Consider the following 26,664-nt stretch of genomic DNA (forward strand, 5'->3'; position numbering starts at 1 on the left):
TGTTTTTTGTCATCATTAGTGTTCCTGCACATACTCCTTACAGGAAAGGATGTTGCTGAAATGGGTTATTTAATTCTGTGTGACTTTGCTTCTAATTTTTGTTTTGGCTCCAGGCATCAACCTTAGGGACAAAAGTGCTGGATGAGGATGGCCTCTTTGATCTTATTCGGACTATGCCAGGCAAAAAGTCCAAATATGAATTGGCAGCTGAAATGGAGGTTTGTCTAAAATAAATTCGAGATTGTATGGTGCTGCGTGGTGGGTTTATTTGTTTATTTTATTCGAAGGAGCTGATCAGGTAGCTTCAGAATTGTTTGTTCCAGTAACAGTAACTGTGTGATTGTCAGTTTCATTTTCTCTGTTAAAATAATTGAAAATGGAAGTTTTATATCTGTGTTTTAGGACTTCTACTTTGGAGTCTCTTTTCTCTGAGATCTCATTCAAACCTTTCCTTTTTCTGCTCTGGTTCATTTATTTTGAGTACCTGATGCGGGGTGGGGACTTGTACCTTTTAGCTTCAGTTTTGACAGCATCTCACTGCTCTTTGAAATAAGCAATTGTGACTTTTCGCAGTTACAAAACTGCAGTAAAGAATGCCAGATTTGGAATAATTTGTGTGGTCTAATATAAAATTGCACTGTAAACTTGGTATGTAAACTGTATTTATGTAAACCATGGGTATATATAACAGATAATGCCTTTATATGGTAGTTAAACCAATACTAATGAAGGCAAACCAATCATGGAAAACTATAAAAATAGTAAGGATGCTTTTAGGCACAGCTAGGTGCAGTCTGTAGTAGCCGGTGCAGTCTGGTTGGAGCGTCTGCTGGCTCTGACACATGGTTAGTGTGGACTGGCATTTCTGAAGCAGCTAAACATGAGTTTTTGATCTGCTGTTGAGATGCTCTCAGCGTGTTTATTTCCCAACACATCAGCTCTGTGTCTTAAGCTCTCCTATACATGTATTCAAAGGCTGCATGTTTACTTACTGTGTAATTAACTCCCCCCCCCCCCCCCCCAAAAAAAAAAAAAAATTAAACTTTCTCTTTCCCATGTTTGTTCCCCCACCCTGCCCCTCCAAGGCAAGAAAAGCAGAGCCAAAACAGGAAAAGACACCACAGAAAAGTGAAGCTGGAAGAAGAAAATTTAGTCCCTTCAAAAGAGAAGCGGATAATAAAAAGAAGAATTCCACTCCTGATAAAGGAGGCACCCACAAGTCTGTTAAGAAAGAAGCTACTGCTGTTCGAAGACTTGAAGACTTCAAACCGCAACCTGCAGAGAAGAAAGAGGCCTCAAAGCCTGGGGGGACCTTGGTTTCAGAGAGTAGTGAGGATGGAGCCGAGAAGCTGCTGTGGGTAGATAAGTACAAACCTACATCTCTCAAGGCAGTAATTGGGCAGCAGGGCGAGCAAAGCTGTGCCAATAAACTGCTTCGATGGCTCCAGAACTGGCACAAAAACACAGCTGAAAACAGACGAGGTGAGCAGCACCGGGACCTTGTGTCCCTGTCATGGGCCCTCCCACGTCAGTCGGGCTGCTTGGCTCCTGCTGCTGCTCGAGGGATGTGTGTGGTGGGAGAGCGGCGCTCGGAGTCTGCAGTGAGGGCTAAGCACCGCTAGCAGCAGCTGAGCTTGAGGGCAGTTGTCTGTTTACTGTGTTCCCCCTGTCTAAATGTGTTTTAAGTCTTGGTATTTTTATATGTTTTCTTCCATAAGAAATCAAAATAACCTAATAGTAATATATATTAAAAAGGCCCTATGTTCAGCCTGTTGAGTGTCTCTAAACAAGAAAGAGTGTCGGTCAGTCCTCACCTCATGGGGAAAACATGGAATGGCAAAAAACCTGGGAAGAGATCAATAGTTAAGGTCCATGATCTGGCTGACATGCAGCCCATGCTGTTTACAGTGTGTAATTCTGTAGACGGTAGTGTTCTCTCTCTCTCTCTCTTTTTTTGTGTGTGTGACAAAATACTATATATGCTTACATACAGCTATAGAGTTCTTCCCATTTTCTTATGATATAGTCAGATAATTGCTCAAATAGTTCTAATTATTATATCAATAGCGTGTCTCTGTCTAGTGAGTCTAAAATGACATAGTTTAAACCATTTAAATTTTCCCAAATGCTTTAGATGCAAGCCAATTTTTTGATGTTAATAACAACTTTCACAAGAACAGAAGAATTTTACAGTGGTTTTAAAGCTTGATATCTTTAAAGGTTTACATAAGAGTAGATAGCTTTTTAGTAAAATATACCTAAGTAAGTCCTGGAATCTTCTTTTATAGCAAAGACAAGCAAATTTGGAGGCAAAGATGATGGTACTAGTTTTAAAGCAGCATTACTTTCTGGCCCACCAGGAGTTGGTAAAACTACTACAGCTTCTTTAGTTTGTGAGGTGAGTTCAAATTAATGTTTGTACCCAAGAGTGTTTGTTTATGTGTTGGTTCTGTAACTGGCTGTGTCCAGGTAGATCTGCCCTGGAGTATAAGGATTCCCCCCCAGCCAAGCTCCATGCACTCGGAGCAGGGTTGTAGATGACAGCATATGGGTATTTGCGTGTATTGTTTCTGATCTGGAAAGAGTGTTGCAAGAGATCTTTTTTTGGAACTTTGAAATTTTGTTCCTAATATTCAGTGAGCTTATGCTGCTCTTAATGATCTGTGTTTTCATTTTCCTGCGTGGTTTGCATGTTTGGATTAGGAGCTGGGGTACAGCTACGTGGAGCTGAATGCCAGTGATACGCGCAGTAAAAACAGTCTGAAGGAAGTGGTTGCTGAATCACTTGACAACACCAGCATCAGAGACTTCTGTTCTGGTACGTCTGTTGTCTGCGGGAGGGTTTTCTCCCTTTAAGAGTCTAGCTACCAGAGGGACAGAGCTTCCTTGCTCTGTGACAAAGTTGTGGAGAACTTGGAACTGAGAGCTTAAGAAACCGAGATTCTTCATGCTGTAGAAGGAGCAAGCTCTTAATACGAGTGGTTTAATTTAGTAAGATGTTCTGCTTCATCTTCAAGGTAACATTAATTGCTATTTAGGGAATCAATTCTTACTTAGCAGAAACTGCACAAATTGCTACTTGCTGTAGTTGCTCTTCTGTTGCATGGTAGTTAATTCATGAAAGAAGAGATACAGTCAGCTCCACTTTGTGAACATAAAGCTGAAAGGCAGAGCAAGAGGTTTACAGCATTGCAGTTGTCTGGTGATTTCTAGAAATTCTCTCTTCTATAGAGGGTTGGGTAAACCTCTGAGCAAGATGCCTTTTTTTATTCCCTTGAAAAAAATGCTCTATTAGGATCTCATTTTCTTGTCCGTGTTCATTTTCAGGCTCTTCCTCATCAGTTAGTGGGAAGCACGTATTGATCATGGATGAAGTGGATGGGATGGCAGGCAATGAAGACAGAGGAGGGATTCAGGTGAAACTGCTACAATTATTAGTTAATACTGTTGCTAAAAATTCATACCATACACCAGCACAGAATACTTAGAAGTCTGTAACTGTTTATGGGATAAGGACAGAAGATTCTGACCTGTTCCATAAGTCTTCTAATGTGAAGGTAAACTTCATGTCTTAGTAGATTAAAACAGGCACTTCTGGGGTGTGTGTGAGTGTGAGGCTACCTTAAGTGTGTGTCCTGTAGATGATTGCCTCTGGATTAGGGGGGTTAACTCAAGTTCTCTGCAGGTGGTTTTTATTTTCAGAGCAAGATCTGTAATCTGGCTGGGACAACTGCTCTGTCCAGTAGACAGTAACACTGAAAAAATAAAGTGCTGCTGTCAGTTTTGTACTTCATTCTCCTTTGCAGCTCTGGATTTAACTTGCAAAATTTCCTATGGTCATATGCAGTACTGCAGACAGTGAAGGGGACACAGATCTTGTACTGCAATGTAAAAGTCTGAGCTATGTAAAGTTGCAATGAATTTCAAGTTCATTTGTGGGAAACCCACCAACCCTCAGTCTTTTGGACTGGGAGGAAGGGCTGGTATTTTTGCTGCTATTTTGTTGTTTATGACAAAGTACCCCGGAAAAGAGGCCTGCTCCCTGTGGGCTTTGGTCAGGTCAAAATGGCCTGTGGGAAGATGATCGTGGCCTCCAGGTGGGCAGCAGTGCTCTGCACTGCTGGTGTGCACTGCTGTTTGAGGAAAGGTCTAAATAGGGCTGCTGGAAATAGGTGGTTTGTGAGAGAGCAGATTTATTGCAGCCAAACAGAACAGCAAACAAGAAGTAGGGAAGGAGAGGAGGTTTTTGCTGTGGGGAAGGCTGATCACGGAAGGTGTTTCATAGGCTTGCATCAGTCAGTAGGACAGGCTACATCGTTTTGTCTGTGGAATCTGATGTGACTGTTGTAATGTGTTTTATTGACAGGAGTTGATTGGTTTAATCAGACACACAAAGATACCCATCATCTGTATGTGCAATGACCGAAACCATCCTAAGATTCGGTCTTTGTCCCACTACTGTTTGGATCTTCGTTTTCAGCGACCTCGTCTAGAACAGATTAAGGTGAGAAGGCCTTATGGCTTGTATGGGCTGCAGTGAGTTGTCATCAGTAAACTCTGTCTTTAGGTGTTAGAATTCATACAGAAATGAGACCACCACTTTTGTCGCCTTAGAGAATAACTCTGCTCTTCAGAATGGGTTGTCTGAGTTGGTCTTAAGTCTCCCAGATTTAGACACCTATCGTAAATCTATTCAAGTTAAGTTCTTTTAAAAAAAAATCTTTTAAATAATCTATTTATATACCTATGAATGCTGAAGATATATGTACATGGAAGGCTATTAAAATTCTTAAAAACAAGGAAACAAGGATGTTCTTTGACAGATGTCTATTGATCTTCCGTATAGAGGAAGAATTCATAAGAATTCTCTAATGACTTTTTAAAAATACTGTATGTATTACAGGGTGCCATGATGTCTATTGCATTTAAGGAAGGCTTAAAAATCCCACCACCTGCTATGCATGAGATAATCTTGTCAGCAAATCAGGACATCAGACAGGTTAGTGCCAATTCAGTGTCACTGAATTCAAGTCACTGAGTGCAGGATTTGAGCAGTATGACATACCTTTTAGTTATACAGATTTTTTTTTCCTCTGAAGTTTTAAGTTTTTCCTTTAAATGTATTTAAATTACCAACTTGTTCATTCTGTCCTATAGATTTTACATAATCTTAACATGTGGTGTGCAAAAGATAAATCATTGACTTATGATGAGGCGAAAACAGATGCCAGCAAAGCCAAAAAAGACATCAAACTGGTAGGTAAAATATAGTGGACTGGTTTTGTAGCCATATTTTTATAAAAGAAGATGCTTTTAAAGCCTGGTGCCTAATTTAAAATTGAAGCACTGGTAGCCCAATTGCTAGCTGATCCAACTGATATTTTGAGCATGTGTCACCTCACTCTGGTAAATCCAAGACCGAGTATCTTTTTGATATACTGGCCTTTTTATGCAAGCTGTGATTATCAAGCTGATACTTCTCATTCCAAGTTCTCTCATTAGCAGATAATTGTCCTGATTCATCTTGGAAGCAAGACTCTATTTTCAAAACTGTTGAAAAATAGGAAGGAAATACTGAGCATTGAGCTCTTACTGATGAGTCTTGGTGCTGTTGAGTACCATCACTGTAGGAGCTTGGTTCGCGACGCGTCATGTCTTTTGTCTGCGTTGAATTGCAGCCCACTTACTTCTTGAACTATTATTTGCTTAGGGCCCTTTCGATGTTGTCCGGAAGGTTTTTGCTGCTGGAGAGGAGGCTTCTCACATGTCTCTTATAGACAAATCAGATCTGTTCTTCCATGATTATTCCCTAGCACCTCTCTTTGTCCAAGAGAATTATATACACGTGAAACCGGCTGCCGCTGGGTGAGTTATTCCACACCCTTGTGGAAGATCCTTTCATGCAGGGGAGTTAGAGTACAAGATATCTGCATATTTCTGCATGGTGATATGATCAACCATATGTATATATTTTTTCTTCTTCTAGAGGGAATCTGAAAAAGCACTTGGTGCTCTTGAGTAGAGCAGCTGATAGTATATGTGATGGTGATCTCGTGGACAGACAGATTCGTAGCAAGCAGAACTGGAATCTTCTTCCAACACAGGTGCTCACTTGCCATTCCTTTTGTGGGCTTTATGGATGCCCCATATACAAGGCTGATCACTAGAAACTGTTGTCTTAATATAATTTTCTGGCCCGTATAGCTGACACTCCTTGTAGTATTCTTGCGCCCCACTGGGGAGTAGTGCACTTGCCTATATTCATGTGGCTCAGCCCATTCCTATGTGTCAGGAAATTGAGTTTTCTGGAATTTGGAAAGCCTGAGCCTCCCTAGGCTGTAGGAACATGTGCATGGCGAGTTGAGAGATGCAGGCAAAAGCCTGCTTGAAGTCTCATTTGCATCATCTCAACCTCTTACCAGGCCAGTGTTTCTCCCAAGCACAGAGAACTGAACCCTCTTTGCTTTACTTCCTTTCTGATGATGACTGAAACTTTTGTGAGACTTGTGCTTAGAGCATTATGGCTGGCATCAGACAGTGTAATAGTAGAATAACTTAAATTGGAAGGGGCCTCTGGAGATCACCTAGTCTAACCCCCTGCTTAATGCAGGTCCAAGTACATCAAGCTGCTTAGGAACTTGCCTAGCTGAGTTCGTGTAGTTTCATATTAGGAATGTTTTAGTAACTGTGTTCTGAAATATCTCCTTTACTGTATTCATATATTGGAGACTGGCTTTTAAAACTCAGATCATTTCACAGATATTAGAAAATGATAATAAATAAGGGTGACAAGAGACAAAGCTGTCACCTTTAAGGGGTAGAACAGAAAAAAGCAACCGAGAGAGATCTCTTTAAGACAGCTCAGTTTCCAACACATTAGCTGCCCACTTTCACTGGTACAACTTGCATGTTATGTCCTGGTGTCAACTTGAGTAGTTCACTGTGAACTAAGTCTGGCATGTGTGTTTTCAGGCTATTTATTCAAGTGTTCTGCCGGGGGAGCTGATGAGAGGATACATGTCCCAGTTTCCTGTCTTTCCCAGCTGGCTGGGGAAATTTTCATCCACAGGCAAACATGATCGCATCATTCAGGAACTGACAATGCACATGAGTCTCAGGTAATACCGACATATCTCTTCTCTTTCTGAAGCTGTAGGCTTTTCTGTTCTATCCCCACCTGCCCAGTTCTGGTGCCATATCCCTTGCATCAGATTCTCCCTCATTTAAGTAAAACCTGGGAGGGAGGGAAGGGTGCAGAAGAGCTTATTGTTTTTAGGGCAGCTGCTGATTAACCATTTGCAGGCTGCTTGTGTTCAGAAGAGAGTCTTAGTTGCACAACTTTGCTTACCCCTCTCGATTTCCTGAAGAACCCAGACCTGCAAGAGGACACTGAATATGGAGTACCTGCCCTACCTGCGGGATGCACTTGTGAAGCCCTTGCAAGACTTGGGAGCAGATGGCGTGCAAGATACTGTGGCATTTATGGACTCTTACTGCTTGATGAAAGAAGATGTTGAAAGTATCATGGAAATAAGCACCTGGGGAGGCAAACCCAGTCCTTTTTCTAAACTGGATCCTAAGGTAAAATTGGCCAGTGATAATCTTAAAATATTTTAAAAAGAAATCCTAGAATGACAGCCATAGCACATATGTCAGAGGGTGCAGCTGGCCAAGTCACTTTATTAATTGTAATATCATGTCAAGCATGGAGTGCATTGTGGTTCAGTTGTCAAACATGCAATAGCCCCAAGATGACGGCTGGCTTGGGGTACATCCCAAGAGATGGCCAGGTTATGTTTCATTTAGCACCTTTTCTAGATGGTGTCCTCCTTTACAAAAGGTTCAGTTACACCTTTCTCTGCTGAGAGGTGATGCTAAGGCAGAAGTTGTTTAGGTGGGAGAGTGCAGAGTCCTGAGCTGATGCTCCCAGTAACTCCTTGCACCTTCCAACCAGGTGAAGGCAGCTTTCACCCGGGCCTACAACAAGGAGGCCCATCTGACCCCGTACGCGCTGCCTTCTGCCAAGTCCTCCAAAAGGCAGGTGGGATCCGTGGCGGCCTCAGAGCTGAGCGAAGACTTGAACGTGGAAGAGACCCCATCTGACGAGGAGGAGCAAGACACTGTTGAAAACGACGCCATGATTAAGGTGACTTAGTCTGCTATGGTAGAGCATCACTGGGGAAACTGTCTTCTTGTAGTTACTTTCCTGACATTTTAATTAAAAAATATATATCAAAAAGAAAACTAGCATAGTAGGCTTTTGAATTCATTACAGCCCTCACAAATTCTTGACTGACAGAACAGCCAAGTTAGTGTGACATAACCAGATTATTGTCTGTTGTTTTCTGCTCGGATGTTGGACTAGAGGGTGATGTGTCACTGTAATGCATGAAACTGGGCAAGAGTCACAGCCAGAACTTAGCAGGGATCTCAGTGGGGCCAGTGCCAGTGATGAGGAGCAGCTACAGGCCTTGTGCATTTGGCTACCACAAATAGTTTTGTCTGTTACTGGCACTGCGTATGTCCTGGTCACGGAATTGAAAGTCTTGATAGCGAAGCGGGGGAGAGGGAAGGGAGAGATGGCCTGTACTCCTCTGACCTGTGGAAGGTCAATGCTGTTTATTACTGAGCTATGGATCACTCCAAAATAACTGCTTTTCATATATGCACTGTTTGCATCATTTTGGCTTCTGCTTTTGTCAGGTTATGGTTGCATTTTTAAACTATCCATTCTGTTCATCTATTCTGTTTATAGCAAAAAAAGGTAAAGTCTTCCAGGCTGCCGAAACCAGAGAAAAATGAAGAAACAACAAAAAAAGAAGGTAAAAGAAAAGAGAAAACAAGGCGCTAAACAGTGTAAGCTTGCTATGGATGCAGCTTTGCTTACCTAACTTTTGGCTGGAGCCTGGAACAGATTTGGTAATGTGGCTGGGAAGGTAGAACCAGTGCGTTGAAAATGCACCTCTTATAGAGGTGATGACTTTATTCTCACACTATGCAGTGCTGTAATTGCTCTAACTTGCTACAGAGTTATCAGCTATAACTACTCTTGTAAAACAAGCACCCGGGTGCATGAACATGACAGTATAATGCCAGGTAACTGTCACATTAAGTCTTCACAGGACTTCTAACTTTTTAAAATAAATTCTCTGCTATTATGTGGTAAAATCTTGTAAATAGTACATGATGCAAAAAATCCGAGTTGCGTGTGTGTACCATATGGAGATTAAGCAGTGTATAAAATTACAATAAAATAAGTTTCGTTTAAGTTTCTAAAAAGACTTTGGTTGAGTTCATGGAGCCCTCTGTCTCTTGCACTCACTTGTGCACTGTTTCCTTCTGAGGTTGTGGCTTTCCTGCACGTGTCAGCTCGTGGTTATTTTCCTCTCTCACAGCTTCCAGGTCATTAAGAGACAGGGAAAAGCAAGGATGCCTTAGTTCCAGAATATGAGGAGCTAATTCTATGAGCTATATTTTTAAAGCCAGAAGGAAATACTTAGCAAATATTCATAAAAGCTCAAAGCTGATGCTGAATAAACAAATATTGGGATTCTTGCTGACTTCAGTAAGTTGTTGTCCAGATGTGTAATTGGGGTATAGTTTATACTGAAGTCCCTAATTTACACAGAATGCTCCCTACTTTGCCTTTCCATATGAAACAAAAGCTTTGCTTAGTAGAAAGAAATTATTGAGCAGTTTTATTACTAGAATAAAGTACAAAATTTGTCAAAAGTATTTACAGATTATCTCAAAATAGAAGTGACATGGTCGTTATTGAATCTTACTGGCACAGACAGCTGTAGTGCAGTGTAACAGAGCCTTCCCCAGTGTTGCTGATCACCAAGCCAGCACATGCAGTTCTGAAAATAAACAGAAACAGTTATTTCTCAAAGTGTGATAGCAAATTAGTATCTTCTCTTGGGAGTGGGGGAAAGGTGTTTCTGGAGAGTGCAATTTCATATTGATCTGCTCTTATGTTCTACTTTTACAGTAAATTTAGCAGACTAAAATGGCACTTAAAAGTCATAATTCATGGGAACTTTGCTACTTGCTTGTAGTTACCACTCAACAGAACTGATGCCAGATCAGAGTACAGAATAGTGGTCTTATCCTTTGAAATAGGAGTATTCCAACCCACTGTGTTCTTGTGTGTTCTGTGATAGTTTCTGAACATTCAGTATGCTGCATATTCATGGTGCTTTATTACAGAAACCCCTGTAACCTGCATTTCATAGTGTCTAACTAGAAGGAACACCTTTTACCCCTCTTTTCTAGAAGATCTCTGAGAGGCTTTGGTGCTGCTCAGCAGTTCAGCCTGCTCCTTGTGCTGCTTGAAGCAGAGCCAGCACTCTGGAAGGTCCCAGTTGTTCCAAACCGGAGTGGGGTGCAGAATACAGGACAGTTGGACACTGTCCTGGCAGTGAAGTGGCTCAAGGTGGGCCACCCAAGGGAGTTAACCAGGAGTTACCCACAGTAGCAAAAACTAAGGGGCTATTTCATGCCTGAGGGGCCCAGGCTTGATACACCTGGCCCCACTTGTAAAGATAAAATAGAGGAAAGATTGAGGCAGTAATGTGAATTCTTAAGCACAGAGCTTCCTATGTTGGGAAAAACGTCTGTCGAGAGTTCTTCTCAAATATCTTCCAGAATGTGCCCTGAGCCATAAGAAGCTGTAGCCCATACCTCAATTTATTGGTCCACTTCTGGTTTGAGGTATTGTGTGCAGTCGCTTATTTTCTTAAGATTCACAACATCAATCCTTTCGGAACACATTGGACATATGTTTTCACTCTGCAACATGCTGTTTTGAGGGAAGTTTGATAAGTTGAATTATAACTTAACACTTTCAAACAGCTGTTTGGGCCTGATGCAGAAAGCAGGGAGCAAAGCGCTGACCTCTGTGATTTGGAAATCTAGACTAGGTGCTCCTGGCAGTTTGAAGGGGGAGACTTTTGAGGCAAGTAGTTGAGTGCTGTCAGGGTATGTCAAACTTGGGGAAGTGTATTGAGTTTTGTTAATTTTTTTTTCCCCAGATATGAGATCTATTTATTGATTTTCAAATAGTTGACAACTAATACCACAACAGAAAGGCTGCTGCTGTTTGCAGGGAGGTGAAGGAAAAATTGGGAAGTAGAATTTATACAGAGTGACTTGGGCTAGAAAATGTCAGGTGTTTGGAGGTTCATGACTGGCAGGAGCATTTCCTATCTGAACAGATGTATCCAATCCCCCTGTCATGTGGTTATTAGCAAGTGAGACAAGCAATTATTGCTTCTGTAGTATGAACCCAAGTACTGTATGTGTGTGGGGTAACTTTTCTTGGTGCATTTGCCCAGCCCTGTCAGTGTCTGGTCTTGCACGAAGCGCTGGCCCCTGTCCATTAGTTTGGTTTCTGCTGTTGGAGTGTTGCACCTATGGCTGAATTTTTTCTATGTGATACTTTCTGATCCCCCTCAAAGCACCACTCTGAGATTGTGTTAGATGAAACTACCATCTATGAGTTAGGATTTCTTTCTCCCTGGCTATACTGCATGTTGCTTAGTACCACCTGAAACAGGTCTGCTCCTGGTGTATGCCCAGGCATATTCAGCAGCAGAAAGGAGAAAATAAAAATCCCATCTTACGCTTTGAATTCTGAATAGAGGGCGGGAAAGTCGCAGTGGGGGCAGGCTGTCCAGTCGTCTCGTACCATGTGCCGACCCTGGAGACAAAAGCTGCAGCTGATTAAATGGAATGCACCGTCTTAGTACCCGCATAGCCTAGTTCTGTGTTGGTTTCTTTGCGAAAGTCTCCGCAAGAATGAGAAAAATCTTGAGCAACTAAGAAAAGGCAAACAGTATTACTGGAGTTATTGTGACCAGAACTCGGATCAGAAAAGGAGCTCCAGATGAAATGCAATGTTTTCATTAAAAAAAAAAAATAGTGTTACTACTTCTAACATTATTCTAGTTTAGCAATTTTGTAATGGTATCTATAGATCTACCTGCAGGGTAGCATCCTGCCCTGCCAGAACCGCTGATCGCAGGTGGCGCCTGCAGCCCAAGTCCTGGAGTGCCCTCTTGAACCCCAGGGGAGTCCACTGTTTTGGGGTGGGTACTGGGGCCACCAGGGTGCAATAGAACCAACTGTGACTTGCTCCTCATGAGAGGTAATTCATAGGTACCTTCTCAACACTGCTGGCTCTCAACACCAATGCAGAGATTTATGTTCTAATAAGATATTCTGTGTTTGACTTTGACAGTGACAGGGGTAGGATGCAAGTAAAGTTGCTGCAGGCCTAGTGATGGTACAGATGTGTGTGCTGTAAATGGACTATGACCAAGGGCGAACCTGAACTTAATATGAAACATAGGTGAGGATGTACATTACAGCTGGCTTATAAAATTACCTATCTAGAAGCCTTGGTTAGTTTCCCTTAAGATAATACTTGTAAAATGCATCAGTTGTCTGTTAAACCAATGGAGTGAGACAGAATTGCTTGTAAAATTGTTTTTTTGTAAAAACAGATTCTTTAGTTTTAATAAAGAAATTAACCACAACACTTGATTTCTCCTTAAGTAAAAGCTTCTGTCATAGCAGCATAACAAATCAAATGCATGGAGCCCAACTAAGGTCTCCCTGAGGGGGGATAAGGGAGCAGCCGTGTGGCTGGGAAGGCTGCGGCAGCTGCGGCCCTCTCGTGTTCCCTGACCTGCCCTGTGCTGCCCTCGCGGATTCCGGCTGCACCAGCCACCTCCTCAGGAAGGTGGAGGCAGCAGAGCCCCCTTACTGATTTACTGTCCAACTTAAGTCCCTGCAGTTTGCAGCTGAGCACACAGCCTGTTCCTTTTGTGAAAGTTGAAGAGGAGAGAGGTTTTTGCAGATTTGTAACAGCTTGAAAAACTTACCTTGAGTCTACCAGCAACCTGGGGATGTTCAGATGGACTTAGATTTTAGGAAGAAAGGGTTGGTGCTCACTCTGAAGCCTGCAGCAGCCACCTATCACACTCACCGTTGCAATGCAGTAAGGGAGACTGTTCTTGCACCCGGGACACAAGAGTTCGCACTCGGGGAGCAGGAAGGCACAATAGGGACAGGATGTTGTTGGCTCTTCCACCTCTGAGGTGTCTGGACGCCTAGAGAAAGATATAAATACGAGGAAGAACTCAAACTCTTTGAACTTGAATAAAGATATTGAGTAGATAATTATTATTTGCATGATTTCCAGTTAGTATTTCCCTGTAACTGTCACTGCTACTTCCTCATAATTATCTAAGAACAGGGTTGTTTTTCATTTAATTTGAACCAATGCAAGCCTTTTAAAGCTGTACCAGTTTATAACACTTGGAAGTCTTCAACAGTTCCTGGTCTTGCATTCTTATAGGAGGGAAGGCTATACGTGCACATGTATTTAGGCTAAATCATATCCATCCAGAAAAGGTTTTAATAGTCAGTAAAGAAGTGAAAGTATTCTTAGGCCTCCAACTATAAGACAGTGAAATAACATGAAAAATAAGTTAAGGTCAGTAGGTTTTATGAGCAAAATGAAATTATTAATAAAGCCACTATGCTGTGTACATTTGACAGTACAAGAGACTTAACACTGCTCACCTGACCATTGCTTCAATTTTCTTTTTATATTTAAGATCTATTTTGTTACGATACTCAGGTCTCATCAACATGGCAGCAAAACTGAAGGCTGAGTTTTTCAGTCCTGCTCTGTGACACTCTATTACTGCTGAAGTCAAGATTGGGACAATATCTGTAACACATCAGAAGAGCAGAATACTTATTTACCAGTATCAACATTGAAAGCCTTTGAGCAAACAGCTCTGAAATGTTTTTGATGAAAAACGAGTGTATTTTTCATCTTCCTTATGTAATTCTTGACTCTAGGTTTAGTGGTAAGGTGACCAAGTCGATCAGAGTGTGTTCTGTGAGCTCTGGGTAACATGTGGCTCAGGTAACATGTCAGGGCTGGCAGAGGAGGGCAGAGCTCTCGCTGTATCTGCACCTTGGGCAGGATCCAACGCAGGCCTGGGATAAGAGTGGACCTGTTCAGTGCAATGACTAAGGGAGTTTCATGTTGTCAGACTTACGGGATGGGAACTTGCTGATATTGTTGGCTACGCGTATAAGCATCCGCGCTCCCTTCATGTGATCGCCCCGTTTCACGTGAGCCTGTAATACAAGTACATAAAATCAGCTGCAGTCTTTACAGAAGAATTTAGGCACCCTGTTCCTGGCTGTTCTTCCTGGCAACCTGGGTGTCCTAAAGGGCCACATATTAACTACTGTGAACAGTACAGGCATCCTTGCTTCGTTTTGTTTACAGAAAAGCAGGGAAGCTGCTTCTTAATGGGGAAGCATAACATTTTTGTAAGCATGAATGCAAAAGAAATAAAGCCAGAGGTAAGCTTTAATTATTCAGCATCTGTAAAGCAATATGCTAATCAGAGAGCTAGAAATAATAACCAAAACATGTGCACTGTTCTCCTGAGGCATATTGTTAGCACAGGCTTGGATTCTGTAATACAACCGGTTGCCAACATTATTAATGTATATAGAACATTATCCATCCATACACACACACACACACACACACACACTCTTAAATCACACTCTGCAACATTTATGTAAATTCAGTTTCTGAATTCATTACCTTCACCAAAATATAGCTGTGTAGAATCATAAGGTTTGTAGCCATCTCAGAAGGAATTTTAATCTTCTGGGTCTTCAATTCTGAATACATACTGAAAAGAACATCATGCGCATTGCGGTAATTTCCTTAAAAATAAACAACATACATAGAATATTAAATTCAATTTTTCTAACAATTTATTTATTCCGTGTCAAATAGTATATCAGAAAATTGAACAAGTTGTGTTGATATGTAGAGCAAAACCTTTGCATGCCCATTTCTTTGGAAAGTCACAAGCAATTGCTTGTCACAGTATCCTAAATAATACTAGTGAGGGAGGGAGTTGTTAGTTTAACAAGATGTGGATGATGGTAGATAATGTTGCACCCTTTGCTGCTTTGAAATGATGCAGCCAGAATAACTTCCACAACAAAGCAAAGCTATTTTTAGAGCGCTGATACCTTTCGTTGTTTTTAAAATGACATATTCCATCTCTCTCTGTTCTTCAATTCAGCTAGCTAAAAGCCGTTGTTATATTCTAATTTAACATACTTTGTATTTTGCTCTGGCAACTCCTCCTCTGCAAACAAACCAACCCAAAACCTTTCAGTCAACGCTAGTTGACTGTTAATTCACTGGATGATACAGCTTCAAGGTTACTATAAAAAAATGGTCCAGAAATCCCAGGATTTCATTAAATTATCCATGCAGCTGAATTTGTCACCAACACAAACAGTGTTTAGCATGATCGGTCTGCTGCAACATACTTGTTTGTGATTTATTTTTTTGCACTGTTAAGCAGATGAAGAAGTCATACTCAGAATAAGAAGTCATAAGTCTAAGTTATTCTTATTCTTTAAAAAATGTAGAACACATTTGTACTACAAGAAAATACAAAAATGTGATACTGTATTTCAGTTGCATGTTCTAAGATACAAAGAAGATAGTGAATAATTAAACCCTTGAAATTTTACATTTCCCTAAAATAATTAGCACAAATAAATACATTATTCATTGCTATGATGAGATCTTGCTTATCAAGGCCTTTGATCGCTCCCCCTTAGCCCACTGCCAAGAAACAGTCAATAAATGCTAATTTGCCAGACCATGACTGTCCTTGTGTCCCCCCAGGCTGATCTTTTTTTTCTTCACAGCTATTTTTCTTAATTTATTTGAAATGAAAGAAAGGTGTGTCACGGTAGGACTGTTGCTGTGGCTACAGAGGAGAGCTGCTAATGATGGTGGTAGCTGTTTTGCTTCGAGCCTCATTCCTTCCTGGTGCTTTCTTTCTCTAACACTGGTTACCTAGTAAAGGGGTGAACAAGGCTTGAGAAAGGTCTGATCATGCCACAGAAATCATCTCCTGTGCACACTTCTGTTAGGAATTTTATATGTGCAGACTAGAGCATCAGTATCCCACTTGGAACCTGCATTTCACACTACTCTTAAGATGCAACTCTGTTATACAGAAAAGTTAAATTGTATTTTCCATAATCCTCTTTTTTTTTCTTTAATATAGTTATAACAGTCTTCATAAAAAGATTCTTCACAAAAAAATGACTCTTCACAAAAGCCATTTCAAATTCAAAATTAAACATAATTAAAAGCTTTACACTTACACAACAGGGTTTTATGCTTACAAAACAGGCTGACACAAGCTTTTTAGAGGTATAAAGCTGTATAAATAACAGTATCCAAAGGAATGCCGTGTGTGTGTGTGTATATGTGTGTACTCTGGATACTGTGTACACACACACACACATATTATCAGAAAAAAGCCAAAAAACAAAAACCAAGAGACTAACCTGAACACTGTTCCTCCCTGGCAATTATTATAGCAGTTCTGGCAGCTTCTCTGTATTGCTTTAGTGCCATGTATAAGCGGAAGAGATACTTGGCATCCTTAGTTGAGTAAGACAAAAGTAATTAATAGCAATTAAATACACATGTCTGTGCCCTTGATTACTTCATCCCAACACCACTTTCCTCCCAGCAAGTGGACAAGCCAGTCTGCTCTATGAAGAATTATTGATATACTAAAAGATTCAAGAATGGAAAATGTAACCAACGGTTCAGCTAAGAATTGGCAATCCAACAGCTTAGTTCAACATCAAGAAGATCAGTGAAATAATTTAAAACAAAACTCTAAAATCAAGATGGCAGTATTGTAGAAGAGAAAAAGAAAATTAGGTTTTTGTAAGACATTTGAAAAAGCCCTCAACAGGGAGCTAAATAGTGACATTACAGAAACTGTGACCAAAATATAAAACACAGGATGATAGCTTCTTTTTACTATAAGCAAGCTTAAGTGGAAAGAAAATCCATGCTAGTACCATTGTTTCATATCTTTAGCAGTGATTTGTAAAAGGGCGTAAATTAAAAAAAATGTCTGTATGTGGCAATCTTTTAGCAGGTTAATTGAGACCAAATTAGTCCAATGCATTGTATATATTGGTATGCTTCTGACTTAACTATAGAAAAATTAAAGAAAAAAAATATATATGGGTATCTGCCTAGACCCATTCAGGCTGCATTCTGTCTCCATCACAGCTGCTTCGCACTGCTCTCCTCTCCAGGAGGAGGGGGGATCCTGCCCCAGGACCCACCACTGCTCTGAAACAGTATTTGGTTTACCTAAATAGGACACCTAAGTTACTTGCGTGGTAGCTGTAGGTAGACATAATTACAAAAATAGAAGGCATTTAAAAAAAAAAACATTAGTCTTATGTTCTAATTTCATATTCATATTCTTTAAGTTAGCCACTTTAAAAGCAATAAATATAGATTTTTCAACTGACAACACATTTCTTAAAGCCTTAGGAAATTTTTTTTATTGTAATCTAACTGATCTTAATTTTAGATAGCAATCATTTTGCTTTTGTTTTTTAAAACACTTGTACTTAAAAAGTGCACATACAAAACAGCAGAACCTTGCTGAACACTTCCTGAAAAAATTAGAGAGAACACAAATTAAGAAAACTATGATAGCTTTTATGTGTCAGCTTTAACAAATACAGTATTCTGTATAATAACACATTTAAGAAATAGTTTATTATTAGACAGAAAATAGCATAGCAAAACTTTGCTAATTACTACAATTTTGATGATATGGAGTGTTAAAATCCTGTATAATTTTTTGCTGCGAAAGAATAGAAGAACCAGGCTGCTCTGTGGCTTCTCTGGTCTGAGCAATCAGTGCTGAAAGGATTAGCAAGTTTCTGCTGCAGGTTCACTCTTGAGTTCACTCTTACTTTGAGCTTTATAATATTACTACCACATGCAAGCTGCTATTTTATAGAAACAAACCTATTTGTTTTGTAATTTCAAAAACACTAGTTCCAGAGCATAATGAAAATAAAATTGAGTTGATTTGTAAGCAGATTTTCAAACAAACAACTATGATTCGATAAAGTAAAATTATGTTACTCACTGAGAGGGACTATGGCAGATGGGATTAAAGCATTCAGAAGAACAAGAGAGAGCTTTTAAACAAGGAAAACAAAGCTCTACATTCAAGTGAAAAACAATGTTAAATATGGCAATTATGGTATTTTCACAATCATTGAATGTCTCTAAAATCTTTGAAACTACTTCACTCAAGGAGCTCGTATTGTAGGACACTTCCCTTCTCCAGTCCTACACACTTCTTTTGGGAACCAGATGGCTGGGCTGCAGCTCGTAGGAAAATGACGTGAAAGACAGGATGCTACAGTTTGTTTCTGTACATCCAACTTTCAGCATATTTATGAATTTGTTTTCCCTTAAACAGATCCATTTTTTTTTTAGTGACAGATCTTTCCTCTAGCAGCTCTAACAGCTTAATTGTCTTCTGGTTTCCTGCAGTTTGCTTCATTATTGTCTTTTTCTTATAATTCTATCATGATTCAAATTGCAAATTACAGATAAGTAAAATAAGAGGCAAAATAATAAAAAGCTACTACATACCTAAAGGTTTAAAATATATATATAAAAGAAATGTTGTCTTGGCAACCAAGTGTCTAGTGTTGTATCTAAAGTCCAGAATATTAAATTCCTAGCCTCTAAGCACTAGGAAGAAATAAAACAGCCAGAATTTTTCATCTCACAACAGAATCAAAAACCACAACCATAATATTAAGGGTGAAATAACATTACTGTGCCAAGATCATGCTGTCTCCCTTGTTACCAAACCTTATTGGTCTAAACAGAGCAAAACTTACTATTCCAGACATATCATATTGTACATGACTGTGTTTACTCTCAGTTCATGGATGGAGTAATTATAGAAGCCTTATTCCTTAATGAAAGCAAGCTAAAAAGCAATCTGTGTCCATTGAAAATTTTAAGACAAAAGAAACTCAAAAGCTCTTCTAGTACATGACACAACAACACTGGTAGAAATACGATACCTTGGGCATGCCATCGGTCTCTCCCATAAGAAAATCTATCAGCTGATTTGTTAGGGCTTCATCTTTTGCCTGTCCCACCTATTAAATAACAAAAAAAAATCATGAAGGAGGCTATAAGAAAGATTTTTATGAAAATCTCTGAAAATAGATTATAGATATATTTTAAACATAAATTTATTGGTTTTGTATGGTCAAATCAGATGATTACGTGGTTTATCAGATTTGACATGAACTTTCTAATGCATTTTTATTATACTTGGGGGTTATAAATAAGCAAGCCTTTATCAGCATGAACTGTTTGCTTCTTCAGTGCTAGGAAGGCCTCTGAGCCCAGGCCCCACTGTCACTATCGAGGCAGCAGTCTGCGCCTCAGCAGAACATTCACTGCAGGTCACTGCAGCAGAGCCCCAGCTGAGAGGCAGTTCAACAAACGTGACTGAGATGTTGAGATTCCGGGAGGATCCACAGACACAGCCCACTTACAGCAATGGCCTTTGGGCTTATCCTCAGCTTTTGGTGTATCCACCACCTGGGCTCACATCTGGCTCCAGGGGACAGCATCGGACACCTCAAACACCTTGGTCCCACAGGGTGGTTATCGCAGCTCTAGGTAGAGTCAGGCCTGATGACTCCAGCACTTCGTAGGCTGTGAGCAATTAAGCTAAAGTCTACACAAAGATTATTTTTTAGGGATGGAAAAAATGTTTTTAACTGATAGAAATGAAAAGGAGTTAGTAAGGCTGATGCTGCAAATGATCTTGTGAGAATGGAGGCTGCCAGAATAGAGAATGGAAGTGCACTGACCTTTCTTACCACAGCACACACCACAGCATGCAGCAGCAGCACTGCTGAAACACCATGGATGGGTATTGCTAAATAAGGAAATCCTAATTCACACATCTGACACACAACCACGGAAGTCTGAAGGGATTCATAAACCCTCCTCTGGAGGCTGAAAGCATTTTTCCCTCTGCTGCCAGTTGTTTTAGGGGCTTTACATTTAGCTAATATCTTTACTGATACAGTTTTCCTTCTGTTTGCTCTCTGTCCAATCACTCTTAGTGACACTAGGACAGTGCTACAACACACAAAGATTTCTTGATAACATGAAGAATTTTGTATGTATCAAAGTTTCTTACTGTTTCAATTGCCATTTCTATAGCCAGGTTATCTTCTGTGCTCGGACTTTTCAGAAAGTGCTTTAATGCCTAAAATGGAACAAAAGATGAGTTAAAACTGAGACAAAATATTTTTTTTTAACCAGATTATTCCTCTCTGCCTTTTGACAAAAAGCACCATGGCTACTTATCATGTCTGTATTTTATGGTCTTAAGGATAGTCATGTTATATAGGACGTAGCTGCTCTTACAGAAACTGCTGCAAGAAAGACCAGACCATTCCTTGCCAAATCCTGGCGTATATTTTCCATCTAACTGGGAAGGATGCTCAGAGCAACACAGTGTAACAGACTGATTAATGGGGTGCTGGAATCCCCCTGAGCTCCAGGTGAAGGAGCGGTCACCTCCCTCATCCTTATAGCGACAGCTATAATTTGTAAAAATCAGAAATGTTTTTTAAGTATGTGCTTAGTATGAAGATGATGAACATTTAGTTACGTATCAGCTAACAAGCTTTTACCTAATAACTAAAAGAATTATGTATATTTACATACTTGCTTTTACAAAAAGTTCTAAGTTAAAGTATGCTACAGTATTTAATAAATGCAGAATAATTCAGCAATGGAGCACTGGTCAGGAAAATAAGTCTAAATTATCTTTTTATTTTCACATTATTAATGGAGATTCATACAGAACAGTATGTCTTTGAACACTTGGAGGCTTTGTTGCTATGAAAAAGAGTTATTTGCCTGATAGCATAAGTTAGAGAGTACAATGTGTACAATTATAAATATAAATACTTTGGTTAGCTTTAGTGAAGGCAGGCAAAATGTCTCCTGTGATTTTTTTCTGATTTTGAAGCACTATATTTTGATTTTTTAAATACCACTATTTTATTATTTAAGTACTAACCCGTGCATATTGGCCACACAGCAAGAAAAATTTTCCTGCTTGAAAATGTTTCTTTTCTCCTTCAAAATATAAAGCAATGCTCTGATAATCTTCATTAGTAGTATTCTCAGAACCTGCAACAGATACATAAGGATAACACAGTATTCTTATAAAGTAAGATAAAAGATCTTACCAAAGAAATGCCATATTCTACCTTTTTTTTTTTTTCTATTGACATTTACAGGGGAACAAAACCAACTAGACTGAAATTAGCTCATAAATGGTTTTTGGCCATTTAATCAAATACCGAATGTCAGACCTTTAAAGCTAATAATGCAGTGAAATATTTGTTTGCATAGATTTTACACTGTAATTGGATTTCTGATTTTTAACAGACACAATAAAATGGCATAGCTAAGACCTGACCAATGACTAACTTCTAAACTCGTTATCCCTTGGCAACAGTAAAACAGGACAGTGGAATTCTGCAGAAGATTATGAGATTATCATCTGAATTATTTTCACAGCTTCAGAATATGTTTGCATTGTACAATGTATGATTATCAGAAGTGAGCTATGTTAATGTGAAATGTTACTTCATCTTCTAACCAAGACTCTATTTTATTGTATGCACCCAAAACACAGGCACTACTCCAAAACTGAAGCCTTCCCTTGCCCCCTGCTAATTTCAATTTAAGTATTTATCCTGCTATTTTGGATAGGAGAGGAGGAGGAGGAATCCATAGGGAAACAAGAGTACCAGCCACCTGGATGAGCAGCTATAACAGTATACCTGCAAGGTAACTGTTGCCAAGCTTTTAGGGACATCATGGCAAGAATACATTTTTAAAGGGAAGCATTAACTGAAGATACGAGATAATCACAAGGTACTTATGTGGAACTGTTTCCACAAAGGTGACACAGGAGAAGAACACAAAGTCGGTTGCAAATTGACAAGTTGGCCACTGACTGACTTTATGACCGGCGGTAAAAATCAGCTTCTCAGTAAAACTTCTTTTTGCTTCTTACTCAGACAAGAGGCCATGAAAGGCCTTAAAGAAGAAAGGAAGGACAAGTGATTTATACATGTAATAAAAGAGCTTGAACCTTGAGAGAGGAAAAGATGGCACAAAATTGAAAATCGCACTAGTAAAATTTTCAGTTTCAGAAAAGCTATATTAAATACATCAATGTCACGGAATGGGATTATTCAACTGACACAAGAAAAAAAAAATCTAGACAAATGCTTTTTACCTCTAAGGATACACAGGAAGCACAAGCAATATTTAAAAGCAACAGAGAGTGAGGACCCTGGGAGACACTTGAGCTGAAAGGAATGCCAAAAATTACACACAGGACAGCAAATCATCCAGTGGTGACCGAAAATAGACAACAGATGGAAAGGGCCTGGAAACACAAAAAGTTCCAACTCTCACCTTATCACTTCAAATCTGTCTAAAACAATAAATAAAAACAACCAACCAACCAACCAACAACAACAACAAAAAAAAAAAACAAGAAAAAACACCCCCACACCACACATATTCCAAGCAAACTGCTCTGCTGGAATACTCACTGATGATATCAGCATAAATCTCCATCTTGTTGTGCTGCTGAGCTAATGTGAAAGCTTCGTTATTGCACTTGGACATGACAAGGAACTGAATGGCAGAACCATAGTCACCAAGCTGCAGAAAGAATCTAATCAGAATGAACAAGTTAATACCTTAGTTAAGTAATAAAATGAATACTCCAAATGTTTTTGCAAGATAGTATATTTTTGTGGCATACAGATATGGTATGCTTCTAAATTATTGTATATCTTCATTATTTAAAAAAGGTAAGTAAAATTAACTCAGTATAGACCACACAGCATGGCAACTTTATGATTGTCTAAATTTATAACTTCAGGCTAATATAATTTAATTAAATAGTTACAAAATAAAACACAGTATTTACTTAGGTGACTGAGTCTGATACTTTAATAACCTCCCGGTGTGTCCTTTTTCACCCTTTTAAAACTCTGGCTGCTCCATAAACTGAAAGCACAATAAAAGACTGAAATACTAAGATTTTTAGTCCTGAAAGTTAACATGAAAGTCACAGAATATGATAAAACCACAGTGATTAATATTAACACTTGGCACAGCTACCAAAATCATTAACTTAGAAAATGTAATAATGATTTAAGAGTGGTAAAATATATTTCATATATCTAAACAGTGAAGAAAGCAAACATAGGACTGAGATGTATTATGAGACATAAAGAATATATTCAAGGAAATATTATACATACTACGAACTCACACAACATTTCTTTTTATTGTAATTCCATTTACTGTACTGAGTACAGTTTTAGTCTCTGGCAGAAACATGAAGGAGGGAACATGGTTAGTAGTACTCAAAGGTTACTAATTATACTTATAACATGACTATTACCTGGCCACCATCTTGGCTCCATCAAGAGACTGTGTTTCCCTCACAACATTAACAGCCTTTTCAGGATTGTTAAGGTGATCCAAATACAGCCGGATTACACTGTCCCATTGCTTGGCATTCTCATAAGCAATCACAGCTTCCTTGTACCTGAAAAACAGTGATTCCACAGGAGTTCTTCTAACTTTTCCTACATTCCTCTCTACAACATTTGAAATGACTTTGAAAAATCACGTCTTTATAAAAGGATTCCTTAGAAGTAAATTGAACTTCAGTGCTCTATTACATGGAATACTGTATTGGGTATACAATAAACCAGAAACATATTTCTGATACTAGTGGTAGATCCTTGAATTATGTCTAAATTTCTACACAGCATCTTAAATTTACATATTTCAGAGTCTCTTTTCACAGTGGATATTTTCTGCAACATTTACTTTTTAAAATCTTTTCATTTATTTTAAAAGGATAATAATGCATTTCAGAAATAGTAATGTACTTTATAAAAACAGACAAAATCATTCAGACGCACCTGCCATCTGCCTCTTTGGCCTTCGCATATTGCAGGTGAATCTTTGGAGATGAAACATGAGGAAGAAGTTCACCAACCTTTGCCCTATGAAAGATGACAGCAGTCATTTAATAAATACCTCTGGTTTAAACCTTCTTCAGTGAAACAGAAATATTTATAACAACAGTGAAAAAGAGGCTAAAAATAAGTAATTAAACATAAAGTACAATTTTTGAATGTGCTTTAATAATTTCAAAAAGCCGCATTTTATATATGTAAGAACTAGAAATTATATCCTTGTTCAGGAACATACATGCTTAAAGAAGAGCTGCTTCTATTTTCTGAGTTGAAAGATACATGAACATTAAAAAGTGTCTGTCCGTTTTTGCCTCCAGTATTCTCCAATTCACCTACAGAAGCAGCAAAGTATTAAAACTGTAACCTAACAAGCAAATACTAATACAGGTCCAATTGTGTTGGCTCCTGTGTTTGCTTCAACTTTGGCCATCAGTTGCACAGAGGACTCTAGGCACTTGGGACCTGGTTGCTCTGTAAGCGACAACATCTCGAACAGGGGAGCGTGGAGGAACACAGAACTACATGTCTGTCCTTTCATAGATTTAACCAGGATTTGCACACACAGTGTCATCTGCAAAAGCTAGCAAACTACCTGGAGAGCCTTTCAAGGCAACAAATATTAAAGGCTGAAGAGGCTGATATTAAATCTCGGACGTCTCTGTCTAGAAGACAGAGCAGTGCCCGAGACATCAGGAGACTTGAACCTCCTGCCACGTGGGTAAACAAAGTTCGTGCCTCCTACCTTCCACCTTCCGCTCTCATCACATGCAAGTTAGCCTATTGAACAAAGTGTTGTCTTCGTCCATGCTGAGGACAATGATATGCTTTAATGAGTGTGATGAAAAGAAGTAATGAATACTTTTTATCAGAGAATAAGCTCAGTGCTCCATCCTTATTTTTAAAGCATTTGCATGAGAGAAGAGAGGTCTGTGTTCTTGTCTCTGCTCCAAACAGGACTCAGTAGCAAAAAAAATAAAATATAATTAGACAAGAATTTGTCCCTTAAGTCTCTCTGCAATTGCACTTCTCCTCTGGAAACTTAACAATGACCAAATTCACTAAAACACACTGACCATAATGTCCACTATTTTAACTGCTCATGATACAGAACTCCATTTGAACCAGCAACTTCCAACCTCCTGCATTATCAGAGTCCCCACTACATACTCCATAACTGAAGAAATTTAATGAAGTAAACAATAACCAGACAAATACAACTACTACATTCAGTATACAAAAAAAAAAAAAAACCCTTGAAATTACAGGTCACTTTAAACACTACACGAGAAACCAAACAAAAAGATGACCACCTCATTTTCAGTATGGCTATATTTAAATCAGTGCAAGTTATTGGGGTTTTGTGAACACTGTGCTTGTTTAAGCTTAGAGGAGGGAACCATAACACTAATGAAACGTAATTCATGCAACATTTGGGATACTGAGAGAATTCTTCCTTTCCAAGGACATTACACCAACACTTGAGTCTCAAGAAATACATCACTTCACTGAAACCTCTACTTACCAGTTTTTACACCGGATGTATACTGATGCTGCCTTGTCATAATATTGTCCCTTTTCATACAGCTGAGCAGCTTCTGAAAATTGCTACAATATTGGAAACCATTACAACATCACTTGTAAGTTACAATTATACATCAGCAGCCTAATGAAGTCACATATTCAGCATGAGCTTTACTAACTCTTTTGAGTACCTTCATACTCTCCAGAATAGCTCCACAGTCTCTCTTTAGTAACCTGCTAGGATGTTTAATGGCCTGGTTTACCCCTCGACGGATATCTCCCATTCGAATGGACATTTGGGCTACTCCAGCAAGGCAAGCTTCATCATGTTCCTGGTACTGGCAAGCAAATGAAAAGCACTAATTATACCTTGCATATAAGAAATATCAGCTTGCAAAAGTCATCATAACCAAACAGTGAAACAAGTTAACAAAAGAATAAAATGGACTTCAGTCAATTCTTGTCTAAAAACTCTGGTCTAAATGCTGCTATTCAAAATTAAGTAGCAGAACTATCTATCATGAAGAATCATGTGTTTTACTTATTGATCACCTGCTTAATTTTTGTCTTAACCTTTGGCCTTTCCTTTTTACATTTGACTTACCAGAAAAATAGAGTCCAGACCAAACATAAAGGAGAGGAATCTGCTTTTTCAAACAGCTCAATGCTAATTGCCTCTTTCTCCCCCCTCCAAAAAGAAAAAAAAAGAAAAGAGAAAAGCAGCAGAGAAAAAGAAGGAAATACCCTGCTTGCAGTCTCATTTTTTTTAATGGCGGTAAGACCTTTGACGCTTTTAAAGCCAAATAGCTTGAATTCAGAAAAAAATGCTATTGACCAGATTAATTTTTATCATTGAACTGTTTTTTAAAGTACATTACTCAAATGTTAGTGGAAATAATGCCAGGATAGGGAGGATCAGTTGAATATTCCGTCTTTTTTCTAACACAGTCTCTTTCTTTTTTTTATGTAGATAACAATCCAATAATAAAAGTATTAATTAGGGCTTTATTGTAACAATTCTGGCAGTATTTATCCTAAAATTTGCCGGTGCCTATTATGAAGCTGCTCAAGCTATAAACACTTGATTTTAATTATGCCATT

General features: G+C 39.1%; 2 protein-coding genes across 3 annotated transcripts in view; one reads left to right on the plus strand and one right to left on the minus strand.

Annotated features, from left to right (window-relative positions):
- The window catches only part of RFC1 (replication factor C subunit 1), a 32,485-nt gene extending 23,204 nt beyond the window's left edge, over positions 1-9,281 (plus strand). The window contains exons 12-25 of the mRNA XM_088524777.1: positions 114-218; positions 1,086-1,482; positions 2,289-2,398; positions 2,704-2,818; positions 3,328-3,416; positions 4,367-4,504; positions 4,904-4,999; positions 5,158-5,256; positions 5,711-5,865; positions 5,987-6,104; positions 6,973-7,118; positions 7,368-7,581; positions 7,955-8,146; positions 8,756-9,281. Coding sequence (XP_088380903.1) covers positions 114-218; positions 1,086-1,482; positions 2,289-2,398; positions 2,704-2,818; positions 3,328-3,416; positions 4,367-4,504; positions 4,904-4,999; positions 5,158-5,256; positions 5,711-5,865; positions 5,987-6,104; positions 6,973-7,118; positions 7,368-7,581; positions 7,955-8,146; positions 8,756-8,851 — 2,070 coding nt within the window. The 3' untranslated portion in view covers positions 8,852-9,281. The remainder of the gene's footprint in view (positions 1-113; positions 219-1,085; positions 1,483-2,288; positions 2,399-2,703; positions 2,819-3,327; positions 3,417-4,366; positions 4,505-4,903; positions 5,000-5,157; positions 5,257-5,710; positions 5,866-5,986; positions 6,105-6,972; positions 7,119-7,367; positions 7,582-7,954; positions 8,147-8,755) is intronic.
- A 1,386-nt stretch (positions 9,282-10,667) lies between these two features.
- Positions 10,668-26,664, minus strand: part of WDR19 (WD repeat domain 19) — a 37,183-nt gene continuing 21,186 nt past the window's right edge. For both annotated transcript variants that reach the window (XM_088524778.1, XM_088524779.1), the window contains 15 exons: positions 25,755-25,901; positions 25,565-25,647; positions 23,986-24,069; positions 23,457-23,603; positions 22,594-22,718; positions 21,039-21,151; positions 20,148-20,216; positions 19,009-19,086; positions 16,426-16,522; positions 14,642-14,766; positions 14,079-14,160; positions 13,591-13,741; positions 12,992-13,115; positions 11,625-11,701; positions 10,668-10,801 (listed from right to left, as the gene is read on the minus strand). In XM_088524778.1, coding sequence (XP_088380904.1) covers positions 10,690-10,801; positions 11,625-11,701; positions 12,992-13,115; positions 13,591-13,741; positions 14,079-14,160; positions 14,642-14,766; positions 16,426-16,522; positions 19,009-19,086; positions 20,148-20,216; positions 21,039-21,151; positions 22,594-22,718; positions 23,457-23,603; positions 23,986-24,069; positions 25,565-25,647; positions 25,755-25,901 — 1,614 coding nt within the window. In that variant the 3' untranslated portion in view covers positions 10,668-10,689. The remainder of the gene's footprint in view (positions 10,802-11,624; positions 11,702-12,991; positions 13,116-13,590; positions 13,742-14,078; positions 14,161-14,641; positions 14,767-16,425; positions 16,523-19,008; positions 19,087-20,147; positions 20,217-21,038; positions 21,152-22,593; positions 22,719-23,456; positions 23,604-23,985; positions 24,070-25,564; positions 25,648-25,754; positions 25,902-26,664) is intronic.

Source organism: Tinamus guttatus, unplaced genomic scaffold, assembly GCF_059628265.1.
Source record: "Tinamus guttatus ecotype Peru unplaced genomic scaffold, ASM5962826v1 Tinamus_guttatus_pri_ptg000213l, whole genome shotgun sequence".
NCBI lineage: Eukaryota > Metazoa > Chordata > Aves > Tinamiformes > Tinamidae > Tinamus > Tinamus guttatus.